Source organism: Cheilinus undulatus, linkage group 23, assembly GCF_018320785.1.
Source record: "Cheilinus undulatus linkage group 23, ASM1832078v1, whole genome shotgun sequence".
Classification (NCBI taxonomy): domain Eukaryota; kingdom Metazoa; phylum Chordata; class Actinopteri; order Labriformes; family Labridae; genus Cheilinus; species Cheilinus undulatus.
The window spans coordinates 21,458,555-21,477,590 of record NC_054887.1 but is presented as its reverse complement, the minus strand read 5'-3'; the positions used below and the strand labels follow the sequence as shown (position 1 = coordinate 21,477,590).

General features: G+C 39.4%; 1 protein-coding gene across 1 annotated transcript in view; it reads right to left on the bottom strand.

Annotated features, from left to right (window-relative positions):
- Window positions 1-343: 343 nt before the first annotated feature.
- dcn (decorin) overlaps window positions 344-19,036 on the bottom strand; it is a 33,717-nt gene continuing 15,024 nt past the window's right edge. The window contains exons 2-8 of the mRNA XM_041780660.1: window positions 17,902-18,128; window positions 10,893-11,005; window positions 8,944-9,157; window positions 7,949-8,062; window positions 7,548-7,641; window positions 4,676-4,814; window positions 344-1,739 (exon numbers count right to left, since the gene is read on the bottom strand). Of these exons, the coding sequence (XP_041636594.1) occupies window positions 1,539-1,739; window positions 4,676-4,814; window positions 7,548-7,641; window positions 7,949-8,062; window positions 8,944-9,157; window positions 10,893-11,005; window positions 17,902-18,109 (1,083 nt within the window). The 5' untranslated portion in view covers window positions 18,110-18,128 and the 3' untranslated portion in view covers window positions 344-1,538. The remainder of the gene's footprint in view (window positions 1,740-4,675; window positions 4,815-7,547; window positions 7,642-7,948; window positions 8,063-8,943; window positions 9,158-10,892; window positions 11,006-17,901; window positions 18,129-19,036) is intronic.

Genomic DNA, 19,036 nt, shown 5'->3' with positions numbered 1-19,036 from the left:
TTTACCAGGTGTCTGTGTCTATTACTATAGTGCAGGGACAGAAGAGAGCCATCGAATGAAGGCATTACAGTATGAAACAATGAGGCTGCTCACTCCTTTGTGCTGTCATCCTGAAGAGACTAGTATATTGTGATAAATATGTCTCACCTTTTGGTTAAAATACATTTACCTGGGCCTCCTCTTGACCTTGTCTGCCAGGAAGATGCTGCCTTTTTTGTATCTTCTTGTATTTATCACAGCACCATCTAGTGACCAGGAAGACAAATCTCATCGCATATCATATCATTTATCATATCATATCATAAAGCAGATTCTGTTCGTCATATCCATGAAAAACAGCTACTTTTTCCATTAGTATTTTTATTTTGTTTAGGACACCGTAGCTGGAGCCCCTGCTCCGGAAAAAAAGAGGAACACCTTTGTTGCTGATATATTAAGTTTGAGCTATGGTAAGTGCTTGTGCCTTTAAGCAATGAGAGTTTCTTTTTTTTATACAGCATTTATATACAGCGTCTATACATACAACATTCACACCAACATGGTTGCAGTGGGCATGCCAGTCCACATACACCCTCCAATTCATCACGACTCTTTAAAAACGCAATAAAGGCCAGAAAAACAGAGAAAGAAATACATACAAGAGATTCCAGAAAGCACCAGGTTAAAGTCGAAAGCAAACAAAATAAAAGCATGCATACAAATCTTTGGGAATGGCTTATGTTTAAAACATAAGGTTTATTCTACATTTGAGAAGCTATTTTCACCTTGTTTTTTTTTTAACGGAACAACATACACTGGGAGAAGAACAAGAGATGGGATGTGATGAAGAACAAACACCCAGAACTGAATGAACACTGGAAAAACAAGCACAGGAAATCACAATGTGATAGAAGTCACGGTTGCTTTTATCTCTACTTGGATTGAGTACAATACAAATAGAAACTCCCAGTTTTCTAAGGGAGTGCAGCGTGGTCATGTTATTCTCTGAATGCTAATCCTAGTACACAGGTAAGATCTAGTACATTCTAGTATACCAGTTGTTAAAGGTATTTGTAAAACACAAGTTAACCCCTTTGCTGCCTGCTCTACAGGCCAGCTCTCGTAAGATTCATACAATGGGAAGTTGGTCAAACTGGATTTTTCACATTTCAAATTGGAACTGAGGGAGCTCAATCATTTTTACAGACTCCCTTCTAAAGGTTTTATTGAATTAAATGCATATTTATGCATATTAAAGATCAGATATGTGAGAGCATATTAGCAATGTTATTGCTTTTAAATGATGTGCCATGTGTGAGAGCATCACCATAGTATGCTGGTGTTTGCTAATACTGTTGCACCGACATTAAAGCTAAGTAATGAATATGTGTTTGAGGTCCACAAACCTTAAAAATATGTTTTATTGTATGTTTTATGCATTGTTGGTAGGGGCCAGTGTTTTGGGGCTGCGGTCAAACACGCACTCTTACAAAACTCTCACACGCTCATTTACAATCACACATATCCTCGCTGAGGCGCGTGGGACTCTTCTTCTTCTTCTACTTCTTCCTGTAGTTGCCGAGCTGGATGGCGGAGCGGTCGAAGACACAGCGGAAGGTGACTGGCTGGATTTCCCAGTAAGGCACGGGGTTGCTGAACAGGCTGATGCCGGAGTACATGGCCTTCTTGCTGTTGAGGTTGGGAGGACAGAAGTCCCCTGTTCCCACAGCAGAGATCTTGTTGGCATGGAGGTAGACCACCTAGAAAGGGATTTAAATAATGACAAGCTCCGGTCACTGAGTGGGACGTGCATGGCAATGAAATAAAGCAGATAGAGAGATAATAATACAGTATGAAATGAATAATAACAGCCCTGGAGAGCCAGAAAGTTTGTTTTGTCTTCAGGATGTTTAAGTGCAGACAGTGGGTAAAAGAACTTCCTGCTACTAGAAAATAACCAGAGTTAATACTACCTGAAGCTTGGAACCAAGCTCAGCTTTAGAGTTGTATAAGAAACAAGGACAGACCACCAGTTTGGAAGATGCTTGTCATGTGATTGTATTACTTGGCATGCCAAGTGTGAAATCAGCACAACTCAAGCTCTCTGCCTGAACAAGCTTTTCTAGCTATGTAGCTAGGTGGCACACCACTATTGCAATGCTTGAGAAGTTCTTTCCTTAGAATACCATACAGCAGTTTAAAGGAAATCTTTGTGATGCCTTCATACTCCTCTGACTTTAGCTGCTCCTACTTCGGGCATTTTACGGCCATCGTATGGTTTAAGCTTAATCCTGTACTGAGCAGGTGTGGGTTTTTGGTGGAAATACCCTCCTTGACATTATTGTAAATCCACAGTCTACTCCAAATGTTACATTTTTCCCATTTACTTTTAGCTCTTTTCTGATTGTTTTTTCTCTAGGAATTACTATCTTTTTATCCAAACTGTCCAGTGTCACCCTTAAGGCCTTTGTAGACTGAAGCTGCATATTCATTACCCTTAGAAATGCGCAAAATCTAAATACCATAATAAAAACTAGTAATGGAAACACCTGAATTTCAAAATAAACTCTTGAATATGGCTGTCATGAGGAGGTTTTTCAGATGTTTCGATACAGAAATATTTCTCAAAAGTGCAAGGAAACACTTTTTCTGCATTTACAAGTCACAGGATGTAACGTATGGTGTCACATGACCAGTTCACTCCGAGACAACAAGGCACGGTACATGTGGACAGAGGAGACAGAGACTTCTGTCTGAATTTTTGTATGTAAAAAAAGAAAATCAAGCTCATTTTGTGCTTATTATGCTTACACACTGAGGCTGAAACTTCGTCCGTTGTTATTTATTTATTTTTTTTGGAACAGGTTTGACATTTAATATTTTTTTTACGGATCTGAAAAAAAAAAAAAAAAAAAAAACGCATCTGAAAATAACAAACCCAGTGTGTGAAGACCTTTGTTTAATACACAATAACAGTAATATCATGACTTTATATAGCCCCTTTCAAGTAACCCAAGGGTGCTTTACAAAAACACATAAGACATGGACAGACTATGTAAGGGCATAGTGAAAACTTCCTCATTCTTACTGTCCCACCTTCCTCTTGTATGAAATTGGCTCTCTTTTTATACTTCGTTTTCTCCACCTTAAACTGCGTAGTATTTTTAACCCCCGTGTTTTTGCACACTCTCCTTTATGTGTCACACTTTTCCACAGTTGTGATATTTTTCATTGGCAAACCTGCAGTCTTTGAACAAGTGGTTTTCTCCACCGCGTCTGTAGCATTTTCATTTCCAAATGCTTGTTACATGTAGATCCACAATATCTCTGTTTGCCGCCTCCATTGCTTATACAAACTTGAGCGCTTTTTCAAAAGTCAGTTCGTCCTCCAACAACAGCCTCTGCTGAATCCAAGTCTTCAGTTATACCATGAATTAAATAATCTCTCAACATCATTGTCAATGTTTCATCAAAGTTACAGTCCTGCGCCGACTATCTTAGTTCTGCCACATAAACACCCCCACTTTGCATTTTACTGTGGTGCCCTCTGCTGGCACTCAGATGCAATAATATTCCACAGTCACTTCATAACACATGGGAAGGCCCCGAATTATGCCATTTTAGGATTTTATATATCTTCATATATTTATGATTTTTGTTATGATGCCAGTTTTCAAACCAGTACACTGAAGAAGTTTTCTGAAAGGAATCAAAGACAGTTGCAGCAGTGATGCTGCCCTCAAATCAACACAGACAGACAGACACACCGCCATTTATAGGAGCAAGATAAGAACAAACTCACTTTTAGTGGCAATATAATACAAATTAAAGCTTCAAAAACATTTAACCGGAAATGAGGGAAAGGATTTTTGATTGTAATTACCTTCATACTATGATTTATGAAAGTAAAATTTCTTTTTTTCAATAACAAAATACATAACATTTAGCAGCCCTTCAACTCCCTCAGTGTTTCTTGTTTCCAAATTGAAAACCAAAAAAAGGATCTGCTCTCAGTTAAACTGGCTTTTATGGCTATATTTGTGACACAGCTTTCCCTCTTTTGGTTTCTATTTGTATTTTTATTCTATTGTTTTTATAAAGAGACATCCCAAATTTGGAAGTGTTAATTGTTATATGTCCTCTATCAAGTTAAAACCCATTGTCTTTAGTTTAACATAATACTTCAAGTTTGGACAAACCTTTACTTAAAATCATGCTGGGAGGGATTTCTCTGAACTCTAATAAACTGGGAAGTAGCTGGTTGGCAGGTGTTCAGCGCTGTGGTTCATTAGAAGTGAATACAATCCCAGTGAGTTACAGGAAACTACCTAAAACAAGTTTTTACGGGATGGTTTGATGCAACAGTCTGTTAACACTCCCACTTACATCTAAAGCCTGTATGACAGGCTACCAACACTTTACCCAATAAACATGCTAAATGGATCCATGTGACTTTTGTTATTGGAGCCATGGTTGACCTGTAATTGGGCAAAGTGAAGCTAAACAAACCAAATGCAAAAATGCAATAAAAGTAAACTCAAGCAATTTGGCCTCCATTGGAGAAAATTAGATACATGTGAACTATAATGCTCAAGAAGAGTTTAATTACTGAAACTAAATGGCTGCAAAAACACTCTTTGATCATGTGCATTCAAAGCAGCAAAGAGAAACATAACTGTAATAAAATAGTATATACCTGGATGTATTTGTGCTCAGACAGGCCAGGAGGGACACTAGTGAGAGCGTTGTTGTCAAGGTGAAGCTCTCGCAGGTGGGGGACGTTAGTCAGCGTGGCATTTTCCACAGAGCTGATCTCATTGTAGCTCAGTCCTAGCCTGCAGGGAAGAGCAGAAGGTAGATGAAATGTTTTCTTTTCATATTCCTGACTCATAAATTTAGTAAAACTTGTTTGGCACAACATGAACAGTGATCTTTTAAACAGAGTGTATTCCAGTTTCACATTTTTATAGTGCCAAACAGCAATTTAGATAATCTTTAAACAACTGTTAAGGACTCACATTTGGGTGTACAGTAAATATGACAGCTAATCTAAGTTACGCTAGTACAATGAAAACATTAGTATCATGACAAATAGCGGGAAAAAGAAAAGAGTAGAGTTGTTTTCATATTAATGGATGGGTTTTGAGTCAAGACTATTTAACTTCATAAGTATTAAAAAAAGGTAAACATATTCTTGCACATGAAAAAGTGAATTCCTTTAATTAGTTTGATACCATCAGCTGCCTAGCATATTGGGTTAAGTTAGCCAGAAGTATGTGGTGGCTTTATGTTACCATGAGGAGCAAGGTGGTAGGCCTAGGCTAGACTGAAGTGTTACTAGCTATAAAAGCAAGCAAGCTAATACAGCCTACAGAGGTAAAGTTGCTAATGTAAGCTAAGAGGTATTTCTGAAATTGTGATTTACAGCTAAAAGCTGTAGTGGTGGCTAATGTTTGCTTGGCTGATGCTCCCTTTAATTCTGTGTAACATGGTGGCTAATGTTAGCTATAAGTTTATGGTTAATGCTAGTTAAAAAAAGTAAGGTGGTTATGCTAGAAGTGTACGGTGGCTAATGCTGCCTCAAAGAACAAGTTCACAGGTAAGAACCTTTTTTTGGTACTTTTACATCTGTAGCGTGTCCCAAACAGCATACTCCTGTTAGTATACTGTATTAAAGTAAACTTACATGGCATGCAGAGTGCTTTATTTACACTTAGAAAAATGACGAAAGTTTAACTGCCTCTGATTTTATCTGGTTTTCTTTTGATTGTCATAGAAATTTGACTGCTATTTTCACTCACTATAAAATTTATGCAGCTTTTACTTAAGGTTGACATTATTTGTGTAAAGAAAATGAACTGATTTTGCCTTAAATGCCCTTTTCTTGTTTTAGATGGGCTGCCGTTGCTAAAAACATGTTAACAAGGTAGGTGGATGCGAACATTAGCTTGTGCGCTAGCATCATAATAATAGAATATGCGCTACGTCACCAATATGGACTTCATTGAGGTGCGAATACTATGTATTTTGCACACTTATTCACTCAAAATACTAAGTATTTAGTACAGAAGTATGCCATGTGGGATACCCATACTATAGAGGCAAACAAAGTGAGGTAGCTAATATAATGTAGATGTGTATGGTGGCTTAAGTTAGCTTCAAAAACAAGGTGGGTAATGCTAGCTAGAATTGCATTAGAAGTGTGTTGGCTACTAGCTAAAAGAGTAGGTTGTTACCTATAAGTTAGTGGTTACTAATGTTGGTTAAATGAGCAAGATTGCTCAGCTAACTGGAATTGTGAAGCTAGTGCTAACCAGAGGTTAAAAGAGTCGGCTGTAAGCTGTAAGTATATAGTTACTAATATTAGCTAAAAGAGCAAAATGTCTAATGTTATTTAAACAAGCAAAATGGCTTAGTTAACTAGAGCTGTGAAGCTATTGCTAGCCAGAAGTTTAAAAAGTCTATAAGTTTATGGTTACTAATGTTAGTTAAATGAGCAAGATGGCTTAGGTTACTATAAGTGTGAAGCTCATATTTGCCAGAAGCTAAAAGATAGGCTGTAAGCTAAAAGTGTATGGTTACTGATATTAGCTAAAAGAGAGGAATGTCTAATGTTACTCAGACAAGAAAGATGGCTTAGTTAACCAGAAGTGTGAAGCTAATGTTAGCCAGAATGGTGGCTAATGGGAGGCGGCTTATAAGAATCTGTCTTACTGTCCCAAATGCTGGCAAATGTTGGTGAGGTGTATATAATGACTATGGTTAGCTTATAAAGCAAGGTAGTAAACACTAGTCAGAAGTGTAAGCTAGCTAATGTTTGCTCAAAGAGGTAGGTGGCCTACAATAGCACCTTTCTTTGTTTGATGACATCAGTAGCTCAAAGTGAGGACTGTTAACAGGAAGTTTAAGGTGTCTAATGTTGGCTAAATAGCCATAGGGCTTAAGTTAGCTAATCTTATGAACCTTTGTAATACTATAGAACAATGAAGTGCGTGACCCTGCTTCCTCCCAAAGAAAGTTTGAGTAGTTTCAACTTCAACAAAGTCAATTAGTGTGTGAAAAGGACACCTTACTAAATAAAGTTAACTGAAAATTCAAAACATGCCCTGCTAAATCATTGGCCTGGAATGAGCATCTTATGGAGGAACATTTGGTGTGATTTAATGTCATTTCTCTCGAGGAAATAACACAATCTGTCTCTAATAAATGCCAACCTGAAGCCATGAGCAGAAAACCAATCTTGCTAGATTCAGCATCCTTAATTATAATGTGCCATATTCAGACTCCTATAACTTTTAAGACTTTAAAAGCCAACCTTTATTTGAAAATAAAATGAACTTATGAAAACGTTTAGGCTATTTCTGCATTCAATAGTATTCAGTGTCTCAGTGTGTTAGCTGCATGCAGAAGAGAGGTTATAAATTAAGTTACATAATAATTTCCTTTCCTAAGACAATTTTTTTTTCTAAATTGAGGTAAATTATGACCACAGATGGTGCTGTTTAGAAATAGTTACATAGTCCTGCTATAGTAAAAATGATCGTTAAATAGAATATGACTCTTATTACTTGGCCAGGTTCTTCAGGCCCTGAAGGCTGCTACCAGTCAATTTGGTGATCTTGTTTCCATCCAGGTGGAGCTCAGAGAGAGAGCTGGGCAGACCTGAAAACCCACAAAACAACATCATCTACCTCAATGTCTGAAATTATGAAGCTGCTTTTTAAGAAGAAATGGATAGCTAGCAATTTGCAGCATAAAATTTAAGCCCTATTACATCCAAAAGATCCTCATTACGTCTCATTTTGCCAGACATGTTCCCACCCTGAAAATGGCTAGTTGAAAATCACCATTCACAAGCATGCATTCTTTAGACTGAAGATGATCTTTTTTTTCCCGTGTGGTTTCAACTTGGATAACTCTAATCCATATATGCAAGGCTTGTTTGTTAAAATAGATTATGGATGTTTACCTTTGGGGATCTCTGTGATGTCTGTGTCTGCAATGCGGATGTAAGAGACCCTCTTCAGGTCAGCAAAAGCATTGGCCTCAATTCCTGCACTCTTCAAAGGGTTGGACCCGAGCTCTACAAAAAAGAGAAACACAATTGAGGGTGCGGAAAGAAAGAGAGAACAGCGGTAATGGATCTTGAGCTAATTCCTCTCCTGGTGTGTTACGGGAACATAGAGCTGAGTCATCGGTAAACAAAGTCTTGGGTAAGAGATTAGCTTATATTTGCAAAGCAGCCTTTCTCCACGCCAGATTCCCTGATTTGTCTCGGCTTATAACTTCATCACATTTGAAGTGATTGAATCCATACAAGGAACGACGGTTTCGCAATGACAGATGACACTTTTTAATGCATGGAACCGGACGTCTTTACAAGTCTGAGATGGCTTATCAAAGTTGCAAGTCAAGCAAGACAAGAGGAAGGAGGATAAAGGACAAATAATTGTTTGGTGGGAAAAGAAAACATATGCTGCGTAATCACGAATTAACAGGCTGCCACAGTCCATAGCAAACTGATCACTTCCAGACAGCCAGTGTGTATAAATCGTGTCTCAGTGAAATTCCATTAGGGAAAATTTCCCCTCTGGCTTCTTTCTTTCCAAACAAAATCAATCAAATGTACCATTCCCACACAATTAACTACCGACTAAGTAACAATAAAGAGAATGACTGGATAAAATATGTGTTTGAAAGCATACATTCAGCCCCAGGCTTCAGTGTAAACACTTCATTTCATGATTTGTAGGGTGGTATATTTCCAAAAAATGTCAAATACTACTTAACTGACATTGAAAAGAATTAAAAGTAGGGTCCAGTTTGTCAGAATAGCTTCTAAATACTGCAAACTTCCAGCTGGACTGGAACCGAGAAGCCTCCTGAGATACATCTAAATAATAGGTGCTACCTAGTGTTGTTTCTCTTCTAACCTCTTATCTGAACCAAATTAAGTTTCCGTACCCATGACAATGACGTGGGACATGCCCTGGAAGGAGGCCTTCTTGATCTTGGTGATCTCGTTCTCGTGGATGCGCAGCTCCTGCAGGCTCTTAGGCATGTTGGCGGGCATGTCCTTCAGCGTGTTCTTGGACAGGTAGAGGCGCTGCAGCTTGGTCAGAGGGCTGAGGGCCTTGGCATGGATGGTTGTGATTTTGTTGTTCACCAGGATCAGAGCCTACGAGAAAAGATACCAGGAAGATATGAATGCAGTGTTTAATAGTCCTTTTTCTTGGTGTGTGAAAACCTGAGTCAGATCAAGGATTTGCAACGCAACAAGAATATTTTAGAATGCCATGGGGGACAGTTGGAGCTGGGTGAACTGGGTCACTACAGCTGGCCAGAACCACCTATTTCAAAAAATGGAGATACAAGAGCTTGGACCGATGACTGCCATACTGTGTAGAGTGTGGCTAACATTAGCAGCTAGCTCTGCCAGCCTTTGTTCCTTTTTGCAGATTAATATTGTGCTTTAATATGTGGGCTCTTTTTACTTCAGTTATATGTGATTATAACCCTGGACAGACTTCCACTCTTTTTCCATTTCCTGGTTCAAAAACTGTCATACTGCACTGTGCCTACAACATGCTAACCCCTACGCTTCTCATAAGTGTCAGGGAAAAGCTCTGACAGGAAGGCAACAGCCATTAACTGAATCTACAGTGGCTACTAGTGGCTGGAGGCTTCAGTACAATTTAAGAAGAACATTAACCATTTAACAGTGCACATCCCAAGTTTAAACTCTTTAAAAAAGCATAGATTGTGTAAAAAAAAAAAAAAAAAAAAAAAAGGATGCAGCCAATGTAATGCCACCCTCAGGTTTCTCAATGAAGTCTGGCCAACAAAAAACATCATCTTGGGTTCTTGGGGCCAAAATTTAAGTGGCTGTTATTATGGGTATTAATAAGGTGGAATATAAATGAATAGGGTAAATTACATACAAATCTGACCAAAAACATTTCTCAAATATGATGTAATTGAGTTTCTTTCTGCTTCAGAGTTTGACATTTTAATATGGGACCTAACTGACCTCCACTCTTTATTGAGGCCAGCCTCCAGTGGCCATTCTTGGAACTGCAGTTTTTATTTTTCTGTGCTGGCCTAATTTTTCAGCCTTTGGTTATAAAATAAACAAAATAGCCAGTGCTTATTAAAACTGTCATCATTGTTTAAATATCTGTTTTAATGGAATTTGAATCTCATTTAAAGTTTTACAACTCAGTGGACTTTCCTGTTTTTACCTCCTCAGACTAAACATCCACTGCTACAAGTGCACCACCTGACATTCAAAATACGTTCTTTCCAGATGAGATTCGACAAAAACAAGACGTTTGACATTTGAGCTCAGCAGATGTTCCTGCCCAGCGCTTGCATCTGTCAAGATGGAGGGCCAAGTTCAAGTCAGAGCTGATGCATTTATAAAGGAACCTCCCTCCTGCTGTTCCGCCCACATGGATGCAGACGCACGGCAATGTGAGGTATGTGGATCACTCCCTAGAGAGGTCAGTTACATTACAGTGGAAACAGCTCTGGCCGTCAGCTCCAGGTATTTATTGCAAGTGAAAAAAAGGCAGAGGAGTTTGCAGGCGTGAGGGTGTAAGGCCTACGGGTGAATATTTTCCATGCACCTGGTGAGCGGAGACAGATTGTAAAAGGTTAGGAGAAAAGGCTGCTAGGTGGGCACATGGAGGAGGATGCTTTTCTGCAATTTATGTTTAAGGATTTGTTTTTTATGACTTGCAAGTAATAGATATGACTTCATTCTAAAATATGAATGTTTTCTCATGTTTGTGTCTTAGTTGAGTAAAATCCTGTGCATCAAAAGCTTATGCTGAAGGAGAGCTGGAATTAGTTACATAAGACATTGCATAATGCTATTAATAATACACAGATGTAAGGAAAATGTCTCTTACGTGAAGGCCTTTCAGGTTCTTGAAGTCGTTCTCCTTGATCTCTGTGATCTTGTTGTTCTGGAGGTCCAGCAGGGTCGTGTCATCTGGGATGTCCCCGGGAACACTCTTCAGACCTAGAGGAAAATCATATGGAAATTTAGTATCATTAGATTCATGACATAAGATTATACACATCAGAAATCAATCAGAATAACAAATGATGGTGAAAAAGTTTGAGATACCAAGAGATCGACCACACCATACTCCTCTCTATGAGCGTTGTGAATATTTTTACATCAGTGGTGAAGTATGAACTTCACTAAGGAGATCTAAATACCTGTCAAAAGTTGTGAATACTACTAACTAATAATATTTTTTACTTCACAAACATTCAACTTTAAGTCAAAACAATAATGCCTAAAGCAAATACAGATTCCATCTTGTTAATTCTAGTACAATGAACAGTTTGAGCAACCCTCACCTCCAGCCAAGACTTTCTATTTCGTATAGCAATTACATTGCAAACCTTGATGCAGTAATTCCTTTGTCTATAAAATCCTAGAGTCATTCATCTGTTAGCAATATTATTAGAAAGTGGAAGTGTTTAGGAACAACAGCTACTCAGCCACAAAGTGGAAGACCATGTATAATCACAGACACACTACCAAGAAATTTTCCAGTGCTCTGCTTCCAACTTGGTGGCAACAATTTGGGGAAGCCCTTTTTCTATTCCATGACTGTGGCCCAGACATGGTTTGATGCGTTTGGTGTGGAAGAACTTGACAGGCCTGCACAGAACCCTGACCTCAACCCCATGGAGCACCAGTGGTATGGACTGGAACGGAGATTGTGAGCCATCATCTTGTCCAACATCAGTGCCTGACCTCATAAATGCTAGTTACAAAAGGCAGGTTACTCCACATTAAAGTACATTTGTTTTAATGCGATGCCATTACAGTCTGCGTTAGTGTAATAGTCAGTTGGCAAAATACTTTCTACTTTGTCTGAGAGGTGCATTCAGCATCTCTCATAAAAACTGGTGAGCTCTCTACTCTAGATTCCCTGCCACAGCACTGCTAAGAGTTATGGATTAGTTATCTCAAAAAGTTAGTTAGTGGACCAGTGGTGACTGCAAAATCTGCTTGTCTTTTGCTGTTGTTGTTACTTCCTGAAGAAGAAGAGTTAAGGGACATTTTGTGAATACATAATGCCTTATTTTTGGGTGAATTCAAGAAGTTTCTGTTTCTAACAATGCGTGGTCATCCCCTGCTGGATGGGTAAGAGTTTACCCACTTCTCTTAGGACCACTATAACTCTGGTCATGTCAGAATAAAAATCAAGCCATGACGCAGCCGTTAAGCAACCAGTCTCAAACATCCAAAACAGGTAATACATCTCAGCAGGGGATGAAAACATGCATAAATTCATGTTTTTGTCTGCAGAGTCTTAAAAATGTGTTTAAATTTTTCAATGGATATCCCACTTTGTCGGATTTGTCCGCAAGAAGAAAAGAAAACTTAAAAAATGTTTGCTAATAGAAGCAAGATCTGCCATTTCTAAGGTGTTCAGGGTCTGGAAATCTAAAAGCTTACATTAGAATGAGAGTTTACTTATCTGAAACCTACAGCTAGGATTACTAAAGTACAACACACAGAAACCAGAACACTCTGGTGCTGAAAACCAGACTCCTGAATACAGTCTACACTTTTCTAGGATTCCTCTGAGCATGTCCAATGGGTGGGGAGACCTCAGGAAGACTAAGAACTTGCTGGAGGGATTATATATCTCATGGGAACGCCTCCAGATCCTTCAGGAAATGTTGGAAAATGTCACTAGGGAGAGGGATGTCTGGATCAGCTGGCCTAGTCTGCTGACTGTGGCATGTATGAGCAGAAGACAAATGGAGAAAAGAAAATGGATGGGTGGTAAAAGTTGTTAAGTAAGCTGCTGGGTTGTTTGCTCTAAAGTGAGTCATTCTGATTAAACCAAACCAAATAAAGTTCTTTTAAAAGCATGCTAGCTTAGCTTTTGGTGCTAAACCCTTCAATGGTAAGTTACTTAGGATGTTATATTTAGCTGCTTTAGATTTCATATGAGAATAAAAATCCAACCTGGATGAGCAGAAAAAGAAAAGATTATAGCTTCACTGAGAAATAACAGAGTCTGCCTCGTCATCCTTGAATGCCACACGTAGTCTCAATGACAGGGTGAAGAGTGGGTTTCACGGCGGCATTCCAAAGGGACCAAATAACTTTTTGATGTGCGATCGAGCATACAGGGTGGAAATGGACCTTAAAACAAATTTCCTTTACAGAAAGTAAGCTGTTGCATACCTGGACACTGAGGTAAGGCTCAGTCATGTGGCATGCACTTTATCCTACCATATCATGATGCAGTAAAAGGCCTCTGAACCTAAAGACTGGTTTAAGAGACAGAGCAGACAGCTGGGAACTATGTTCTTTTGGTTCTACTAATCTGCAGTTTATATTCTAGAGAAAGAGGCATAGCATAAACCACAGAAACTCATACTCTGTTACATTTTGTCCTCAAAAGTAGTGACGACTTCAGCTCAGCTCACCCAAACATTACTTTCGGCTACGTCAGCTTTTCCAGCTCGGCAGAGGATGACCCACAAACCATCACAGCTGTTTGTGGTCTCTACAATCATCACAGCACCAAACCGTCTACCTCAGTACTTGCACACATTCTTTTTTAATTGTTCAGTGCTGGGAGTCAGACTTTTTGGATGTCTGCACCTTTGATTTTTTTCAATTGTGCTCTTCAGAACTCATAGAAGTGTAGAAAAATCTAGCTAGAAATAAGGCTGGAACATATTTTTATCAGCCAATTTAATGAGCCGCATATGGGGCTGTTTGAGTGTGTAATGTTCAATAAGTGAATAAATATTCACTCCCTTTAAAGTGACCTAATTCAGCAGAGGTCCAGCCAGTTGGTGCTTGTAGTCTCAAAATAAGTGAAACAGGGCACTATGTGTATAAAGACACCTGTGTCTGGAAGGTCCAATCACTGGTTAATCAGTATTCCTGGCTACCATTACCCCATGAAGACAAAGGAACACTCCAAGCAATTTGGAGAAAATGTGAAGGAAAATTATAAGTCAGGGGATTGATACAAAAAATTTCTGAGGCACTGAACATCCCTTGGAGTTCAACTAAATCCATCATCAAGAAATGAAAGATATACAGCACATGTGTGAATCTGCCTGGATCTGTCCCTCCTCACAAACTGAGTGACCATGTAAGAAGGACACTAGTGAGAGTCCACCAAGACACCTATCATACTCTGAAGTAGTTACAAGCCTAAACAGCTGATGTGGGAGAGACTGCATACAACCACTACTGTCTGGGTTCTCCACCAGTCAAAGCTGTATGGGAGAGTATCAACGAGAAAGCCACTTCTGAAGAAAACTCATTGAATTTTACCTAGAGTTTGCCAAAAGACGTGGAAGACTCCATGGTCAAGTAGAAGAAAGTTCTTCGGTCTGATGAGACCAAAATGGTGTATTTTGGCCATCATTGGTGGTAGCATCATGCTGTGGGGATGCTTCTCGACTTGTAAAGGTAGAGGGTAAAATCAACGTGCGCTGTGATTGCAGCCAAAGCTGCTATCTGCTATGTATATTTATGTAGTCACTTATTTTACATTACATATTTTTATTCAATTGACATTTCTTTGGTGACACCTGTTTTCCCTTTGACATTTTATTGTCAAAACTATATGACCATGATTGATTTATAGAATCAATAAAACGGTAAAACATCCAAGGGAGGAATACTTTTTATAGGTAAGGTAGCCTGCCTTCCCCAAGTGCCTTTGGTATAAAGGGATAACACTCACTGAAATCACTGGAAGCTAATGCCACTACTATTGCCAAGAATAACTCACTTAAAAATGCTGAAATATCCCTTTAAAGCTATGATAGATTTCAGTACCATTTAATACTAAAATAACGGACCATACTTTATTTAAAAAAATATGGTATTGAAAATTGTCCAAGTATTGAACATTTTGACAACCTTAGAGAAGCTAAATGCAATCACAGCCAAAAAACATCTGCTCCTGAAATTTTACCTGTAAGCCCAAAAATGTCAGATCAACGTTGAAAAAAACAACAACTTTGGATTGTAAAAAAAAAACTCTGCCTCTTGCCCAGGCCTGTGCGTGGGTACATATAGTATAATTTTCAAACCTGTGTGTCCTAATATGTGTTTGTGTGTTTGTGCACATGCCAGCAGATCTGGGGAACAGATGGCGGCTTGGAGCCAACAGCTCTGATCCAGCCACAGATCCTGGTCTCCTGGGTAAAGTGCTGCTTCAGACTGGGGCCTCGGCCATAGGACTGACTGATGTAATGGAACCGGCCTTTCCTTGAACATCACTCTCTCCAGCAGCCTGTCGAGCCACCTGCCTATCTGGATCTATAAACCATTTTCCATTTCACTGTCTGGTTGTATTAGGCTTACAAAACCGAAAGTGGTTTGACCCTGTTACATCTGCCCACTCCTCTTTATAGTTCACTCCCACAGTTTGTCCTTCATGTGTCTCTGTGAAGTTTGTGCCTCTTTTCTTTCCAAACAACAGCCGAGCCAAAAAGCTATCAAACCAAACTGCGTGCCGAAGCACTTTTATGTAATAAACTAGAATAAATGAGGTCAGGGGATTTTCTGCAGCGAATTTTGTGAGATGACTCAAGCTGTTGTTTATGCTATACATGAGATTAGACAAACAGAACAGATACGCTCCAAACAACAAGGACGACAACTGAGTAAATTGTTGTGACTGTGCAGATTAAAAAGCATCCAAGTGATTGTTTTCTGTCCTGTTGCTTTACATTGAGAGACAAGTTTGGACCATGTTGTCTTGTTTTAGCTGGAACTTGTTTCAGGACTTTCCGATTAGTAGGCCAGCAGTTTGCCAAGAGGAGCGAATACTGTAATTGTCACAGGAAGTGAAACAGGACTCACAACATCTGGAAGCATTTAAGATATCTACATCACTGTCATGTTTTCCACTGGATTTCACAATAAGGCAAACATAATACACCCTTTGTCTGACCCTTAGGGTTGGCTGGACAGAAGACAACAGAACTTGTAAAGTCAGTGACTGTTCCTGCTTTTAAATAACTATTAAACTACTACTTCTGTCATTCAAGACAATAAAAGGCAAGTAAAACTACAGCAGACATTAAAGTGAGCCTAGGAGTTTTAAAATCAAAGCAAATGAGGGAAGAAAAAAGTTAACACAACAAAAACCCAAGAATCATGTACATTTAGTTGAATGCAAGCTGATTGGACTTGAGCCCTCTACATTGATGATGCAATGTTTTTAAGTATACATCAAGTTCAGCACATTCAAAATTAGATATTGCTCTTCCCTACATTTAAAGTAACATGCTTTGGTATAAAGACAGACCTAAACTACCTTTCACTATACAATGATAAACTATACTAACTATAACTTGTACTTAGGTAGTACTTTAGTGAAATGTATCCACAGTTCAATAGGTTTATTTTACTGTTGAGTATAATATTCTTACACGCTTTCAACACCTGGCCTAACCCTGACCCATCTGTGCCTTACTTAGGTGTATGGGGTTATGGTTAGGGCCTGTACCCCTAACTCTCCTTTAGCCTAACCTCATTGTAACCCATCTACGCTTTCAACTAACCTAGCCTACGCTAACCCTAACCTAACCTACCCCAACCTAACCTAACCTAACCTAACCTGACCTACCCTAACCTAACCTAACCTAACCTAAGCTAGCCTAACTTGACATAACCCAACCTAACTTAACCTAACCTAACTGTAACACATCACAGCTTTTACCTAGCCTAAACTAACCTAACCTAATCTAGCTTAACCTTACCAAACCTAGCCTAACCTGACATAACCCAACCTAACCTAATTGTAACACATTCAAGCTTTTACCTAGCCTAACCTGACCTAGCCTAACCTAAACCTAACATAACCCAATCTAACTTAACCTAGCCTAACTGTAACTCATCCAAGCTTTTACCTATTCTAACCTAACCTGACCTAACCTAACCTAACCTGACCTGACCTGACCTGACCTGACCTAACCTAACCTAACCTAACCTAACCTGACCTGACCTGACCTGACCTAACCTAACCTGACCTGACCTGACCTGACATGACCTAACCTAACCTGACCTAACCTGACCTAACCTAACCTGACCTAGCCTAACTTTATATAACCCAGCCTAACTTAAACTAACCTAAGTGTAACACATCTGAGCAATTACCTAATCTGACCCAGCATAACCTGACCTAACCCAACCTAACCTAACTTACCTAACCTGACCAAACCTAACCTATCCCATCTATGCTTTTACCTAACCCAACCTAACTTACCTAACCTAACCTTACCGAACTGTAACCCATCTAAGCTCTAACCTTAACTTACCTCACCCTAACCTGACCCTTGTAAGCTTTTACCTTACCTAACTTAACCTGACCTGACCTAACCAAACCTAATCTAGCACTGTGGGGACAAGCATTTTTAGCCCATTTATTAGAATATTTTTATGTTTATAATCTCTATGGGCTTTAGTTTGACTGTGTTTTTGTCTAACCTATCCCTTTACTTGAATCTGAAAGCCGAGTTTTGATTAAAGATTTGTGACACGAGAACATTTCGTCTAGAGTATTGCAGGTGTACCTCTGTGAACTGAGCCATTTAAACTGGCTGGCCTTACTGCCTGTGATTAAGTTTGTCAAGTCACCAACTGTTGGATTTAGAACATAAGGCATGTCCTTTTTGTCATTAGTCATTCAGAGCCATGGAGAGGAAGTCAAATAGCCATGCTAGTTTTAAAAGTGAGAAAAAAGTCCTAATTGAATACAGTGAAATGTGAGTTATCAATGAAAATGGCAACCCATTAGGACTTGAACTACTGTTAGATAATATCAATATAATCCTGAACATGTAGAGAGGGTGTTTGGGACTAATAACAAGCATAAAAATCATCAGAGGAATGTCTTATCTCACCGAGGTCAGAGCACTGGACCACACGCAGGTGGCACTGGCATCTGAAGGGGCATTTAGGTCCTTCAGGCATTGAAGGAAAGGTTATTTCTGGAGTCATCTCATCACCCGATCCTGCCTCGTCCATCATGAAGTCTAGAAAGCCGGACTGGCGGAAAGGCAAAGCCCAGCAGGCCGTGACCAGGAGCAGAGAGAGACAGGCTGACCTCATGGTGCCGCTAGCAGGGAGCCTGGAGGACGAGAGAGGACACACAGTTCAAAGGCTTGGGTGGAGAGTTTCCAAACAGTCTGTCTATGATTAGCTTTAAACTGGAAGAGTCTGCTTCTTATTTACTGTAATCCTGCTTAAATCAAGGGCAGAGAGAAGCATGTGGTAAGAGGAATATATATTTCAACAGACATCAGCTGAAGTCCAGTAAGACAGGGTCAAAGGTCAGAGGTGAGGGACTGGAGGCTTCAAGATTAAACACGTGGGTGTATGAAGTTTTGCCAGTTAAGCCAGCTAAATGGTCAGTTTTAGGAGGGAGGTGAAAGGTGAGACGAGGGGGTTAGCACAAGAAAATTACACATATTGCTCAGCTGAGAGAAGCAAGCTTGAGATATACAGCAAGTTTTCACTCAGAAGCCCTCATTGCCCTCACAAGTTAATGGATTTAAACTAGTAGTTCATTTATTAGGCTACACCTAGCTGTCTGACAAAACCCCTTCGAGCCATTCTTCTATTGCTTTTAGCTTTTTCAAAGGTTTATCTTCTAGTTTTACATTCACAAAAACTGCTGGATCAGAAAAAAAAACAAAAACATTTTAACCCAAGTAGTGGGTCACAACAGGACAAGATAGGTTGGCTTGACCCTTTCCCAGTTGAGCCATGTAACCCTCAGCAGGTTGAATCTGAATAACAAGTTTGGTTGGCCAAATAACCCAAGCAAGAGGATGAATTTGAGCCTGATACTACGTTTAGCTAAACCTGTAAACAGGGTTGTTCAAATTACCAAATCTAGAGTATGAATTTAACCCAGTAGCTGAATATAACCTATTCACTTGCATGGTCAAAAACTTAAACCCAGGAGGATTGGAACCATGTAGCTTCAGTGCATACACTGGCTTGCTAAAATAACCCAACTTAAGACAAATTTTT